This window comes from Mastigoproctus giganteus, chromosome 5 (assembly GCF_048544385.1).
Source record: "Mastigoproctus giganteus isolate SK-2022 chromosome 5, ASM4854438v1, whole genome shotgun sequence".
NCBI lineage: Eukaryota > Metazoa > Arthropoda > Arachnida > Uropygi > Thelyphonidae > Mastigoproctus > Mastigoproctus giganteus.
The window spans coordinates 26739692-26756092 of record NC_143579.1 but is presented as its reverse complement, the minus strand read 5'-3'; the positions used below and the strand labels follow the sequence as shown (position 1 = coordinate 26756092).

Below are 16401 nucleotides of genomic sequence, written 5' to 3'. Positions count from 1 at the left end.
GTTGCCTTGTCCTGCACGCTCCAATATATACACTATATATACAGGGTGTCTATATTCTATATATTTTATTTAGACAATAAAAATATTTTATATCAACATAGTTCCGGAAATGCTTGGTTTCCAAGTTTTGAAGGTCTGTCTATGACACTTAACTGTTCACATCACCTTATTGTAATTGTTCAAAATGTCCACCTTCTGCCTGAATACAGGCCTCACATCGACATCTCATGGACTCGCGAAGACGATGCCAAATTCCTGGCATGTTTCGTATTGTCTCACAACCTGCCACAATTCGATTGCAGAGAGTTTACAGATCAGCTACCGGAGTCGAATACACCAATGATTTTAAATGGCCCCACAAGAAGAAATCTAGTGGGTTTAACTCTGGTGAGCGTGGAGGCCAGGCAGTTGGTCGACTCATCTACTTCAGGAGTCGTAGATCTTGGTCGTCCTCTATGGGCAGAACGAGGTGTAAAGGTCCCATGTTCAAACGTTTTCCTGTCTGGACATGTTCGTTCTGGGAACCTTTCGTGGTACAAACGACAAGCCTCCAGAGCATTGCCGTCCGCCAAACCGTACATAACGTGCATATCCGCTTGCTCCTGATTTGAGTACATGTTGGGAATGGAAAACCACCAGATTCTGTCAGTACCTTGTGATGAAGGAAATCACCTGTGGGAGATAAGACATTCTGGTTAATAACTCGGGAACCAAGCATTTCCGGAACTATGTTGATATAAAATATTTTTATTGTCTACATATGTGGAACTCATTCCTGAAGTTATGCCGTGTATTTTTGAGACACCCTGTATAAAAACTAATTTACGCACAAAATAATTTACTGTACTTCGTTTGCTGCTACTACAGCTTACAACACACTCAGCCGTATAATATATACCCCCAAAAAAGTATCAGAACCCACTTTGGTTTCACATTGATATCACTGTGACCCGTCAGTAGCGTATTGGTATCTCTAGACGCAATGACCCCCCCCTTCTCCTAGGTAGGCGTCCCTCCTGCAGGACTGACCAGTTAAGCCACCGATGTGAGATGCGTTGGTTTGGCCTCTACCCGAAGTTCCATTCCTTTCCCTAGGTGTTCCGTAGGGTTCAAATCGGAACTCTGCGCCAGCCATTCTAATTTTTGTACATTCATATCACGAACCCTCTTGAACAGTACCGATAGTATAGTATGGGGTACTATCATGTTGAAAGAAATATGAGTCTACACCAAAGATTCGCCCCATCTTAGGAAGCATGGAATTGTCCAAAATGTTAAGGTAGGTAGCAGTCTGCGTTTATAATTCCTCGCACTTGGCCATACTATGAGAAAGAGCACCACACCATAACCCCACTTCCTCCGAACTACATTGCTGGCTCAGAAAAATTCTTCAGCAGACGTAATCCAGAATCTTCTACACTCACTCCTTCCATCTGATCAGAGTAGAGTGTGATATGATTAGTCTCTCCACAGAACGGATTTTCACTGCTCTGTGGACTGATTACGGCGTTCGTTGCACCATGCAATGCAAGGCAAGTTTGCTGCTTGCAGTTGGTAACCTTGGGCTTATGTACTGCCATCGTCCCACGAAAACTAGGGTTCCGTATATAGTGTGTTTCTACAGACCTCAATCCTGTTGACGCCTTAAACTTTTGGTTAAGGTTTTGCAGGGATATCTAACGAGATTGTCGTACTACCCTTCCGCGTACCCCCCACCCTCCATTGGACTTCATATGCATTACTGCCCAGTGGTGGTACCATCATTCTTCCATTTCATAATAACATCCCTATGGTCGACTTTGGGTGGTGTAGACCGTCAGTAATTACGCGAATAACAAACCAGCAATGCCACATTGCTTCTTTGTAAATGAGCAATAATACCCATCATCTCAAAATCAGCCAAAGCTCGATTCTATGTGCTATGACGAAAACAACTTGTATGGTTCATACCCTTTCTTATATTACAGTTGGGTTTATCAGGGTGGGTACAATGGACTATGAAAACAGAGGTGTGTCCACATACTTTTTGAAGAATAGCATATGTCTCATATAAAAATGCATTATTAACGTAGCTAATTCACAAATTGTTTAATACATTGCTCTCCGAATTTTGAATTTTCCTGTCACTAGCATCTGGAGGAAGTTCTTCTAATTTGGCACTATTTTTTTCTTTTTACTTTGTTTTTACTTCAATCGCAAACCGAATCACTCTTAAATTTTAATCCTTAGAATAAGTTATTTACATATAATGAAATTATATTTAGAAAATTAAAAACAGTTTGTCTGTTGTCAGCGTAGATAATACCAAATATATATTCCTTACTCCAATTTCATTTAGCTTTCTAAGTGAAATAGAAAGAATGTTTCTTTACGATATATTAATATTATACTTTTATAACTATTCACTGTTTTTTGTTCAAGAAAAGTTATTAAAATTGCATTAGTCTAGTGTAGATTTAAATAACTGGAATAAAATATTTTACCAGGTTTTACATGCCTCATGGACTGGAGATTGACCACGAAGGAAATACTTGGATAACAGACGTCGCTTTGCACCAGGTAAAGAAAGTATTATTTTTAAAACAGTAAGTTTTAAGTTATTTTTAAAACGCCACTGCTACTGAAGTTTTTTTGAAAATGATTCGGTTTGCAATTGAAGTAAACAGATCCAATAACAAACATTACGGTTGCAACTTGAAAAGCAAAAACAATGTCATAGACCACGTGAATAACACAGCAAACAGGTTTGCTGTATAACCGTGTTCTATTTATTTTTTACACGAAAACAAAAAAAAAAGTCTGTTCATGGCATTTCTTTGATGTTGGCCACGTTACAAGCTGATAAATGTTAGTAATGATAATTAGCCTATACGTCAGCTTAGCTACAAAGAATGGAATGTTGTTTTACTGGCTTCCCAATTTTTTTTGTTTTCAGTTCGTTAGAATAATTCGTGTTCAATTGCAAACATTCAATTGTAAACTTAGACTTATTGAGTCGTGTTGCAAAAGCTCTTTACAGCCAGAAGGCCAGGAGTTGCAGAATAATAGGTACATTTATTATAATGACATTAAAATAATTTCACCATATACTGAGTGATCACTGAATTATGACCACCTACCTAATAGTTCGTAGGTCCTCCTTTTGCCCTCAGTACAGTAGCTATCCGACGTGGCATTGATTCAACAAGATCTCTGGGCATTCGGGAGGTATGCGTAATGCCAGCAATGCAGGTATGGAGGTGATTGGTGTATCCAGACTCCTTTCCATATTGCCCCACAAGTGCTCTATGGGATTGATATTGGAGGAAGCTTGGAGGCCAATCGATATGCTGGAAGTCAGAACTGTGTTCCTCAAACCATTCCTGCACAACAAGCCCGATGGCTCGGCGCATTGTCATCTCGGAAGATACCATCGCTATTCGGGAAAAAGTGTAGCATAGGGGGGGGGGGGTGTACACAGTCAACAAGCAGTTGACGATAGCGGAGACCAGTGATACGTTGTTCCACATGCACCAGAGGCACAGGTTCCTGCCAGTGACACATGCCCCACACCATACAACCGCCTCCACCGGCCTGCACTTTTATTACCATGCATGATGGATCAAGAGCCTCCCTCATGTTGTTGACGCCAAATCCGTACACAACCATCCACAGTGTGGAGTAGATAATGTGACTCATCCGACCAGCACATCTTCTTCCGGTCTTCTAACGTCGAACTTGCATGCTCTTTGCACCAGGCGAGTCTTTTACGCCAATGAACCTTGGTCTTTTCCAATTGGTGTGGGGAAGATGGCAATTTAACAACTGTGCTGCCCACGAGGGCCTCTGAAATGTAATGTATTTGTTGTTCAGCTCAGATCTTCACTTAAACTGCGTGCTGATGAGTTCGTCGATGTGATGGTCAAATCTTTGCTTTGTGTCAAAAACAACTCCTAAATCTGAGTGATAAAAGACAGCAGGACTCCACCGTGTAGGAAATGGTTGTGGGTTCTGTTTTTTTTTTTGTTTGTTTGTTTTCAGTGTATAGAGCACACACTCAGACTTTATTGGGTTAATATTCAGGCCAAATTGCTTGAAGTACTTTGCTAATGAAAAGAGCACATTGTTAATTTCTTCTGTGATCACAGTGGGGTCTGTGTAGCTTTACATCTATTTTTTTTTTAAATTAATGTTAAATAGGTGCAACTGATTTGTCTTCTAGCATTGCTGGCCTGGGCATGTATATATAATTGATCAGTGGCAAGAACGTTGAGGGGAGGAAGCAGAGACAGCTGACCCATGCCTGAACGAGTGTGTGTGGTCGTATTTTTAAACACAAATAAATAAATAAATAAATTTGTTTGAATGGGAGCAATGATTTTTTAATCTTCAGCAAATGACAATATATCTATCTCTGGTTTATAAATGGGGAGAAGATGGCAGTAAAAAGGAGTGAGGGAGAGAGGACCTTCCCCTTGTGGTACTCCTGTATATATCTCTTTCTCATAGACTTTATTACTAGTATGGATTATGGTTGTATGGTTCCTGTGGAGAGATGAGAAGAGCAGAACAATGCATCTCCGCTAATGCAGTAGAAGTCTTCGAACAATGGGAGAAGAGCAGGTACTCGACCAGCATCAAATGCAGCTTCGAAGGCAAGGTAGATTATGAGGAGTTTCTTCTTTTCTCTCAAATGCTGAAAGGGTGCCGTGAGTGGTCGCAAGAAGTTTGGTAATAGTTAACCCGTTTGTTACCGAGAAATGAATTTGAGGGAGTTATCTGAGAGTGAATTGTGGGAGTAGGAAGGAGGATCCTTTGTAGTAGTTGGAGACATGAGGAGTTGGAGGCAGGTCTGAATTGTTTTTCTAATGATAGCGTTCTGCTTTTTGGATGGCCTGACCAGATAGATATTCCATTGGTGGAGAAATATACGTTGACTGAGTACTGCGTTGAAAATGTTGACCAGGGACTGGATAATATACGGTCTCAAACGTCTCAGCATAAACTGGGGTATTCCGTCTACATCAACTGCAATGGAGACTGAGGCTGAATTTAAAGCTGCTGTTATTTGCTGTTTAGATAATGAGATTTATGTCAACGACTCTTGTTTACCCTTGTTGGTATGGATCGGGATTAATTTGGAGTCCTAGGACGTCGTCCAATCTCGTTTTGTAATCAGTCTGCCTCTGAGGATCAAGCTGATCTGGGAAACCATGACATTCTTCTGTATGTGTCTTTCCAATTGCTAGTAAGCGATCAAAGTAGCTCCTGATCGCCTGGGATTTCTGCTAATTAAAAATAGCCCGGGCCTCTTGAGATGGGACCCAGGACATTTTTAATATTCTATCATTATCTCCAGTTTGTTTCAAAAGCTAATGGAACTGCTGTTTTAATTGAACACTCTTGTTGAAATCTGGAGTTCACCATGATCCCTAGAGGAAAGTGATTATGATGACTGTTTTCAAGGCAGCGTATTGTGCAACTGTAATAATCCATTTAGTTGACAGGTTAACTGTTAGTAGATGTTATAGGATTCAAGAACAGACCATGAGATGAGATATGCTGATGTGATGCATTTGGGACGTCTAAATATTTTTGGCTGGAGATTGTTCATCTTATCATATTTTATTTATTTATTTAGCTGAAAATTGGGGTTGATGGTTTGACAGCACCAGGATTGGATCACCGTCAGAGTTCAAGTAAGAATTATGAGGCCGAGCTCACAGGGTATACATATGAGTATGAGGTCCAGTTGGTTATTTCCTCTTGTGGGGCCATCACTGGCTATCGTGAGACCAGCTACTGTGAGAGGAATGACCTTTCCATGTGATCCATACCCGAGGGAAGGTCGAAATTCCCACAGACATTTTTGTTGATGAGTTGTGTAAGTGATGAAGAATCCAAGTTGGACTCTTCTAGGATTGTTTTAAGTGAGGCGTTGGGCTCTATGTAGATAACAGCGATTTCTATGATGGTGGCTCTCATCTTAAGCTTGGCATAAAGCGCTTCGTAATCACCTGAGTTACTGTTCAACGGGGTATGGATTGATTATAAAATAGAGACGTCCGCTTCCCCTCCTATTGTCCCTTAATATGAATACAGAGCGTAGCCAGTGGGAGTAGTAGCTGTGATGTACACATGACTAGGTTCTACACAGGTCTTAGTGAAACATAGCATAACTGCTTGAGCAACAGAATTTGGTCAACGATTTCCAGTTTATTCCTTAGACTGCGATCTGTAAAAAAAGATTACAGACCAAATTTAATTAAGCATAAATTTCCTTTCATAGTATGCAATAATACAATTAATAGTTCTATAATTATTATGATTTACTTAATTTTTATGTTTTTTGCTAAATAAATATTGACTCGGAAGCCTTGTCTAAGCAAATTTTATCGTAAAGACTCTTGGAGTAGTTGTACTGGAGGTACAAGGTTTTTTTTTTTTTGGAACTTATTCTGAACAAATTATCTCAAGGCTCTTTACTTAACAAACGAGCAATTATTTGTGGGTTTTCCTTCACCAACAGAAAATTTTCGTTTTTTGCCTGTCATTTGCATTTTAAAAAAACGACTTAGGCAATCAAAGATGGGTCAAATAAGATTTGAATCACAGCTGCACAAAGCGAATTTAATTTTCAGGGTACATGGCCCTCGTGGGTAGCACAGTTGGTAGAAAAGCCCTCCTCCTCCCCACACCAAGTGGAAAAGACCTCAGTTCGAGTCCCGTTGATGACGCGACAAAATTTTATAGGCCTTTTTCACAACGTGGCTGAGTCAGTTGGTCTCAGGAGAAGGTAGCATGATTTTTCTCCCGAAAACTTGGGTTTTTCATCCAGCAACAGAAAAGTGACCACAGAACACACGAAATTTACAGACAGTATATACAAAGCAATATGGTCTCAGTCACTGATCACCTAAAACCCTACAACAACATCAGGGTACATCATAAAAAAAAGCAAATAAATCTGTGGAAAATCTCTTTTGCAACAAAAAAATCTTTATAATAACGAAGCTATTATGATAGTAAATACAAGATGTCATAATTAACAATTAACTTTCATTATTTACAGTTAATATTAAGTTCAAAATTAACAATAAGTTCATAATTAACTACGCCTTGTGTGTAAAAATAAAAATGATCTGGATTTTTATTTTTATACCTAAAAGAATCCAATATTTATTTATATTTTTAAATAGACCGAACAGTCTCTACTTATGAAACGAACTTTGTACCAACCTTCATATGTCCAAGGTTTATTTATCTGTACATAACAAGAAAATAGTAATGATACTTCATATATGCTGTATAAAATTTCATTTAAAAAATCACTCCCACTGCATTCACCCACTCGCACGATCTCTCTCTCTCTCTCTCTCTCTCTCTCTCTCTCTCTCTCTCTCTCTCTCTCTCACCTTCTCCCTCTGTCCTTGGACGTATAGAAAAATACAACACGAAAGATCTATCCTTCCTACCACAAGAAGAGTCTCTTTAGTTTATTTGGATGTAAATAAAAGTCTCATGCAACAAATATCTAGACACAATTTTTATTTATTTTTATATATCAGTTCAGATTGTATACGAAAACTAATAGGCCTAATTGTAATAATTTAAGTACTATTTAAAATATTTATAATCTTCTTTCGCTTACTTTTGTTTGGATGTAAACAGTGATTTCGGGACTTTTCATGATTCAAAGGTGCCAGAAATGATTTGCTATATTGCACATCACTTTCTAGCACTTATAATTATATTGCTGATAGTTAAACCAAATTAATTATTTTCCTAGATTACTCATTAAACATTCGAAACCATGAGTTATGCAAAATAGTTTCAGTTTTTTGTTCTTATTTGCTTCATTTCATTAGGTATTAAAATTCAAAGCAAACGAAGAGGAGCCATCTCTTGTTTTAGGAGAAGCCTTTGTTCCAGGTAAAGATGAAGAACATTTCTGTCAGCCAACTGATGTTGCTGTAGCATCTTCAGGCATTTTTTACGTCAGTGATGGATATTGCAATTCTCGAATTTTTGTGTTTTCTCCAGATGGAAATGTCTTATTCGAAATGGGAACCAGAGGTAATTATAGTTTGCCTTATGTGAATAATAGATCTGTGAAAGTAATGTATAAACGCGTAAATTCAACAACTTTTTCTATATTCTAAAATGAAATAAAAACTGGATAAGAACTCTCAGACCAACATTAGACACAAATAGTTCTGGCTTTGATGCTTTCAGCCAATGGTATAGTAGAAAAGCGTGGACAGCTCCTGCAAAGGCCTCAACAAAAAATAGAGCTTACTCTCTGAAGAGGAGGCAGAGAAATTTGAGATATGCAGACCTATTGCTGCTGTCAGTTAGTCCCCTATGCTTGCTTTTTTCTCGTGTCATCCATACTTTTTTTTGCTAATTTAATTAGTCCACACACTTTAATTATTAGCTTGAACGGTATTCACAAAAAGATTTTTATTTCATGTAGGGCACTCTCCACTTTTTACCAAAGGCGAAAATTTTCTTTGATGAAATTCTAGCTCATTTGAATCTTTTATCACACTCAAAAACCTTCCTTACAGCGACTATCACTGAGTTCGCTAATTATTCAGGTCTACTTATTCTGTTTATAAATCCTTCTAAACCAGAATATTTGCACATTTCTTAAGAAAAAATCATTTTTTTTTAAAATCATTATCATCTCATTAAATAATAAGGCCATTTCTAAATCAGCTCTCACAAAGATTCGACATTATTCACCAATATTTAGGTTTAATTTTTCTCAGTATTTTAATTTACTTGCATCAATATTCACAAAACCATTTGTATTTAAAAGCATCATATCATACATAGTGTTCCTTCTCTTCATAGTTTATTATTCAATATTTTAACTTTCTTTGGCAGAAAAATATAACAAAGAAACAAACAAGCAATCACATTTAAATCGAATTGTGAAAGAAACCAAACATTTTTCATACTTTTTCGCGATAGCACAGTGGGTATAATTACAGCCCTCTTAAACCGGGTGTAAGGGCAGAATTCGAATCCCGGTCACATTCTTTATTCTTGGAAATTCGGGGTTTTTTATCGTCTGACAAATTAACCTGACACCATTGTTGCATATACTAAGTCCTCACATCCTGAGTGCCCTCGTGGGTAGCACATTTGGTAGGATCATCGTCCTACCCACACCAGGTAGAAAAGACCACAGTTCGCATCTCGTTGAGGAGAGGAGAAATTTTTATTGGCCTTTTTCATAACGTGGCCATGTTAATCGGTCTCAAGTGAAGGCAGCATGATTTTTTTCCTCCAGAAACTCAGGTTTTTTCGTCTAACAAACAAAAAATCGACCTAATGACACACACGATATACAGACAATATGCACGTAGTAATCTGACCTTAGTCGCTAAAGCTCTTAAAACCCTACTACTACAACTACAGCCTTAGTGGAGTTGGCATTTAACACATACCTTATTTCTTCAATTTAATCTGGAGTTGCACATTCAAATTTCAGTCCTTCGTGGTAGCTATAGTAGACACGTATGTGGACGTGTACAGTATCTTATGTAGGACTGGACCTGAACGTCAATTCACTCCGCCTTGGTACGCTGCGAGCATGGCCAGTGACGACTAGGCAGTCGCCTAGGGCGCAGACCTCAGAGGGGCGTGGTACTAACCTCCGCCTGTACTTCCCTTGGAGCTTTGGGGGCACTGACTTCATGATTTGCCTAGGGCGCCAGTCGCTGGCGGCTAATTTAGCGCGACATCTGGCTGTGAGAAACTCTGTAAAAGGCCAGAAATGTTTGTAGTGTTATCTTTGTGCATGTGTGTTGTTGTGTTGTTTCGTTGTTTGTAGCCATTTTGTCACCAGGAAGGCGATCACCTGGTAAGCCTGCCCAGTGTCGGTCTGGGGTGGTAAGACTCAGCTACACATATACCGTGGCCGCTCCTGAAAACCTTTGTTTTACAGCTCTTACTGCCCTAACATGAAAATGAAACATCAGCAAATGAAAAAGAAAACAAACAAAAATTAAAAATTAAAAATAATAAATAATAAAAATAAATTAAAACAAAAAATAGGAAAAAATAAATAATAAAATTCTGTACCCACTTGGAGGAAGTGCTAGCCCAATGAGTACCAGCAAAAAGTCCCGTACGTACCCCGGACAGCCCAAAACCCAAGGTGTTTGGGTTTTGGAGTTTCCGGAAAGAACAGAATTTAAAAAACAGTTAAATGAAATAAAATTCTGCACCCACAGGAAGTGAGAGGAAAAACCTGACACACACACATACAGTATATACAGTATATATATATATATATATATATAGTGGCCATCCTAGCAACAAACAACATCATATTTCAAAAAACCTTCTTCACTTCAAAATTCGTTCGTCAAATAAACTTTCAAGAAAGCTGTTTCGAAGAGTCGATTTTTATATCTACTATTGCTGAATGTGTAGTCTAATTGCTATCAAAAGGGAGTAATTCTCATGGACCTTTTCCACACTTTGGCCGAGTTAGTTGGAACTCGGCAATAATTGCTTTTGAATTTTTTCTTCTTCTTCTTCCGGAAACTCGGAGTTTTATTATTATTATTATTATTAGCTACATTTTGTTTCCCCAGAGAAGCTTTGACCCGGCTCCTCGTGCCAGTGACGGTAACTAGCGGCCCGTGGTGTTCCACGGACCCTAGGCTGAGGTGACCAGATGAACAACATAATCTAACACTGACCAAAGAATCCATACACTAACACAGTGGCTCCCAAACTACTGAGATCTGGTAACCCCCACAAATATATATAAACACATATTACTTGATACTCCTTCTGAACATTTCGCGGACCCCAGTTTGGGGAAACTGCACTAACATATACACTGGTTCCAAAACTTAAGGACCAGCACTATTTAGGAGAACATGACATGGAATTCCACCATCTTCTCTGGTCCCCACATTCACCTTATTTCAATCGTTTTGGGAATTGTGTGGAACATGCTGGAGAGCTATTCGGCAAAGAAGCGCTCTTCCTTTATTTTTTGTTGCAGCTGTGCGATATATTGTTGGAAGAATGGTTACAATTACACCAAATAGTGGAATAATGGTTCGCCCAAAAACACCTTATAGAATTTATGGCTCGCCGAACACTTTCACATTCGAAACAATGGCGGCCCAATTCGATACTGAATAAAGATTCGTTATTTATTTATTTTTTTTTTTTGCCAGTTTGTATATATTTATATATATACACTGATGAGCCAAAACAATGACCACCTACCTAATATGATTTTGATCATCCACGTGCAGCCAAAACAGCTCGTACCCGGCGAGGCATGGACCCTACATGATTTTTAAATATGTCTTGTGGTATCTGGTACCAACACGTAACCAGCAGATCCTTTATCTCCTGTAAGGTCCATGGTGGAGACGCCAAAGATTGGAGTTGCTGTTCCAACACAAACCACAGATGCTCGATGGGATTGACGTCTGGGGAATTTGGCGGCCAGGGCAATACCTGGAGGTCTTCTTCATGTTCCGCGAACCAATAATGCACCATGCCACATCCGGGGGGGGGTGGCACGGCACATTATCCTGCTGAAAGGCGGCACCGCCAGAGGGGAAGACCGTTACCATGAAAGAGTGTACCTGGTCAGCAATGATGTTTAGGTAGGTAGTAGACGTCAGATTTCCCGGCACATGGATAACTGCACCCAGGGTATCCCAGCAGATCATCGCTCAAGCATGGCATTGCCGCCACCGGCTTAGTTTCGTCCCACGGTGCATCCAGGCGCCATCACTTCCCCAGGTAAACGAGGCACACTTACCCGGCCGTCCACATGGTGCAGCAGGACATGTGGACCTGACATGTGCATATGTAAGGGCGGTACCCAGAACGTTCGTTCAACTCCCCCTCGGATCTCTGTGAAGAATACTATCACTATAAATTGGCCAGATACGTGTGTGACGTAAGTTTGTGTGTATTCTGTTGTTATGTTCTGGCCTCTTGGCTACCCAGAAGCATCAGTCACCTGGACAGATGATTCTGGGTACTCGTCCACACCACGGGAAGGCGGGCCAGTCCCAGCAAAACATGTACTGTCTCAAGAGAGAGAGAGACTCTGACTCACCTAGTGTTGCCGGAAGGTAGGCCAGGTTCCTCTGGGGGGGCCCATTGCACAGAGAGGAAATAAAGAAAGAATAGCAGGAAACGTGATTCATCAGACCAGACGACCTTCCTCTAATCACTCAAGGTCCAGTTTCGATGCTCGCGTGCCCATTGTAGGCGCTGTCGCCTGTGAACCGTGTTTAGCATGGGCACTCAGAGCAGCATGCGGCTACGCAACCCCATTTACAGCAGGATTTGATGTACTGTGTGTTGTGACTCATTACTTCCGTCACCAGCATTCCAATTACCGGCTAGTTGCGCCACAGTCGCCCTTCTGTTACCACATACCATCCGGAAGAGCCTTTGCTGACCTCGAGCATCGATGAGCCGTGGTCATCCAACACCTCGCCGGCAGTTCATGGGCTTTTCCTCCTCGGACCACTTTCGGTAGATATAAGTACTGCCCACGGCTCATCGTGAGCATCCCATCAGCCGTGCCGTTTCGGATATTTTCTGACCCAGTCGTCTGGTCATTACAATTTGGCCTTTGTCAAACTCATTTAAGTCCACTGCCTTTCCCATCTGAAGAACAAGAGTAACACTGATTAATGGAGCTCAGTATCATTTGTTTTTTTATACTATGTCCTGACCCGCGCACGCGCCATAGTTCACCTGCAGTCGCTTCGATTTGCATAACGACTCACTGGTCATAATGTTTTGGCTCATCTGTGTAATAACCAGTGGCAGACTGGTCAGGGTGTCAGCTTGCCCGATGGCAAGTGGGCCCTTTACAATAACATTAGACAATATGTTAAAAATGTTAATGACCTTTTAGTAGCTTGAAAATATAATAGTTGTGGGTGGGCCCCCTTTGTCTCCTGGCAACAATTTTTTTAGACCCAGTCCGCCACTAGTCAGCACCTATCAGCACCTATCAACTTAGACTATATTGACTATATGGTCTAAGTTGCTGATAGCCTAAAACCCTACAACAACAATCTTGTATGTAAAATTTTGTGGAAGTAAATAAAGTAAAATTAATTTTTTTGATTCATAAGAATCTAAACTATTTCCCTAAAAAGAAATATGAAAAAGGAAACCATTCTTCCAAGCCCATAGATAACAACGGAATTGATAAGTTTTATAATACTCGCAGTCACATAATAAAATTTCTCTGAAGACAATATCCAATGACCATTCCTCATTTTCATCAGTTGCATAATTTATAATGAATCTTCTTTTCTTTTTCAGATGACCTTTTAGTGCCACACAATTTACTACTAATGGAAGAAAACGATCTTATCTGTGTTGCTGATCGAGATAATCGACGGATCGTGTGTTATACTGCAGGTCTTGGAGAAAATCCACCAGGAAGATTAGTCTTCCAGATCGAGCATCCGAATCTAGGAAGAGTTTTTGCCATTGATCGTAAAGGTGAGTTGTTTTCAATTTATTTAAAATGTATTGAAACAAAATGACCAAAATAAAAGAAATTTGTGTAACTAGCATTGTTATAATTTTTTCAGATAATAATCTTTTTGCTGTTACTGGAACGGACGAAGTCGATAGTAGTCCAGGGAGTGGTCTTGTTTTTGACATTAACACTGGAAATTTATTGACGACATGGAAACCAAAGGAGGTAAGAATTGCACAGAAGCAATATTAAGATACTCAAATTGTTAATACGCAAAGAGAAACAGAATTGTAGATAATTTTTACAAATTTCCAAGAAGTAATTATTCTGAGTAATTTTTTAAAATAACTTTTCCTTTTCGATATGTTTCGTAGCATTGTCATTGACTCTTTCAAATTCACAGTTTATTAAACTAGGATGATCTGTTAACAAGCATAGGCCCTGTTGAGAAAATACTGTCCCATGAGTCTTATGCAGTCTCCCCCGGGACAATTTGATTGACAAGGGTCTCATCATGTACTACCTCCTATCAAATCTGTGCAGAATTGCAGACGATTTCAAATTTAATTCTAACCTTCGATTTTTCCTCATCAATGCCCTGCACTTGTTAAAGAAGTCCATAGATCTCTTACTATTCGTATTATTAGTGCTAACGTTTTGTGCCCTTAAAGATGATATCTGCTCAATAATGTCATTAACTTTTGCCTCTGGCAGATATCTTATCCTATTATACACTAAATGGACAGAAATCATGGGACACTTACCTAGTAACGGACAGGCCCACCTTTTGCCCAGATAAAGGTAGTCACACGGCGAGGCATTGAGGTCACTAGTTCACGAAAGCGTTCCACAGGTATTTTCATCGAAGCTTGCTGCACAGCTGTCGATAATTCCGCCGCATCACTGGGTGGAGGATCCAAAGCTCGAACGGACCTTTCCACAGCACCCCAAAAATGCTCCACAGCGTTCATGTCCGGTGAATGGGAAGGCCATTCCATAATGATAAAATCTGGGGAATGCTCTTCGAACCACGTTCTAGTCATCACGGCTCTGTGGGGAGGCGCCTTATCCTGCTGGAAGAGTCCGTATGGGTGCGCGATTACCATGAAGGGATGCAATCGTTTGCAAGGACAGACACGTAACCTGGACCGTTCAGCGATGCGTCTAGACGTACCAGAAGTCCCAATGTGTGCCAGTTGAACATGCCCCAGACCATTACCGACCGTCCACCTGCCTGAACAGTTCCTTGTTGACATGACGGGTGCATAGCTTCGTGCAGTTTCCGCCAGATACCCACCCTCCCGTCCCCTCGAAATAACTGGAAATAGAATTCATCGGACCAGGAGACTCGTCTTCCAATCATCCAAGGTTAAGTGCCGATGTTCTTTCTCACAGTTGAGGCGTAGAGTCCTGCATCATGGTGTTAGCAATGGGATTCTGGTGGTTCGGCGGCTCCCATAACCTATTGTGGCTAATGATAGCCTGATGGTCTTGGTGGAGACGCTTCTGACACCTCCGTCGTCGAAGTCAGCAGGGATATTTGCTACTGTCGCTTTCCAGTTAGCTGAAACAATGCGAGACAGACGCCGACGGTCCCGTTCATCCACCTCTTTTCTCTCTCTCTGCTCACAGCTCTGTCCAGAGTTGATGAGATGTTATTCCAGAAATGGCGTATTCACGATACACTCTTGATACTGTCGAAAGGGGGTGGGTGCAATTTCTGTACCACCTCAGCGATAGAGTGACATACGGTATACGTCCCTCTTTGAACCCTCTTCCAAAGTCGGTTAACTCACGACGTTTATCCATACTGACATCGAATTACCGTATCGAGTTTACGCTATTATTTATGTATTACGCGCTTGTATCAAGCGTAGGTTATTATGTATATATTACTCTACTATTTTACGTTATTATATTACGCTATTAATTTTATTTATATAAAATTAATGTATTACGGTATACAGTTAGTAATGTTATAAATTAGTTATTAGCCTTACTAAAACACTTCCAATAGTAATTAGACGCCTTCGAAACTACTTGAAAAGGAATACGAAATCTCAGTGCGAATAATACTGATAATAATGGCAGAATTCCCTCCTAAACTCGTTATACTGCAATTTGATAGCTCAGGAAGAAAGTTTTTATTTACTTTATCAAATGAACACAAATGACAACTGCACAACTAGTTTTAAATAAAAATACAACAAAAAAAAAAAAAAAACCCAAATAATTATAAGTAATTCAAATAATGGCGCCTGGTCTGTATTTATGTGTTTTGTTTTGTTTGCTCCTAAATTTTTGAGCATCTGTGTAGATTGTTTAAATGTTTTGTTGACTGATATTCGAATTAATTAAATCACTACTAGAGTTTTTAAAAATCAAAATAATTCTTTTAATAAATCTCACAAGTTTTATTTTTTATCTAGGGATTTGACACACCTCACGATATAGCAATATCACCCGATGGCTCGTCCCTTTATGTCTCAGAAATTGCTGTCAATGCCCCAAAGAGAATATATAAATTTGAACTGTGAAGAAGGCCTTTAAAATTGGTATAAAATCTCTATAGAGTACTGCTAATCATCTCGCGGTATTTATGTCATTGGTCCTTTGCTACTTAATAGATACCAATTCGGCAGTATTTATTAATCAGTATAATGGCGATAATATTTTAAAATTTTTCCTATATATTGTATTAGAGTTAAGAGTAAAGCATTAACATGCATTTAAACGTTTTTTCTTGGTACCTCATACTTTTGTCCCAGACAAAGAGCAGAGTCCTAAATAAAGTGTTCTTTTAATTATTAAATTATTGACATACTTTCTAAACGTGCTGAATTTTATACAAGAGTTTATCACAATAATTTTAAAACTCAGCTTATTATTATTTATTTATTTATTATTTTATTTTTTTC

The 16401-nt window shown here is 39.5% G+C and overlaps 1 protein-coding gene across 1 annotated transcript in view; it reads left to right on the top strand.

The window, feature by feature from the left end:
• Positions 1-16142, top strand: part of LOC150085257 (peptidyl-alpha-hydroxyglycine alpha-amidating lyase 2-like) — a 40319-nt gene extending 24177 nt beyond the window's left edge. Inside the window, exons 4-8 of the mRNA XM_090373118.1 lie at positions 2487-2559; positions 7848-8055; positions 13321-13503; positions 13596-13708; positions 15913-16142. Coding sequence (XP_090229244.1) covers positions 2487-2559; positions 7848-8055; positions 13321-13503; positions 13596-13708; positions 15913-16020 — 685 coding nt within the window. The 3' untranslated portion in view covers positions 16021-16142. The remainder of the gene's footprint in view (positions 1-2486; positions 2560-7847; positions 8056-13320; positions 13504-13595; positions 13709-15912) is intronic.
• The last annotated feature ends 259 nt before the right edge of the window (positions 16143-16401 follow it).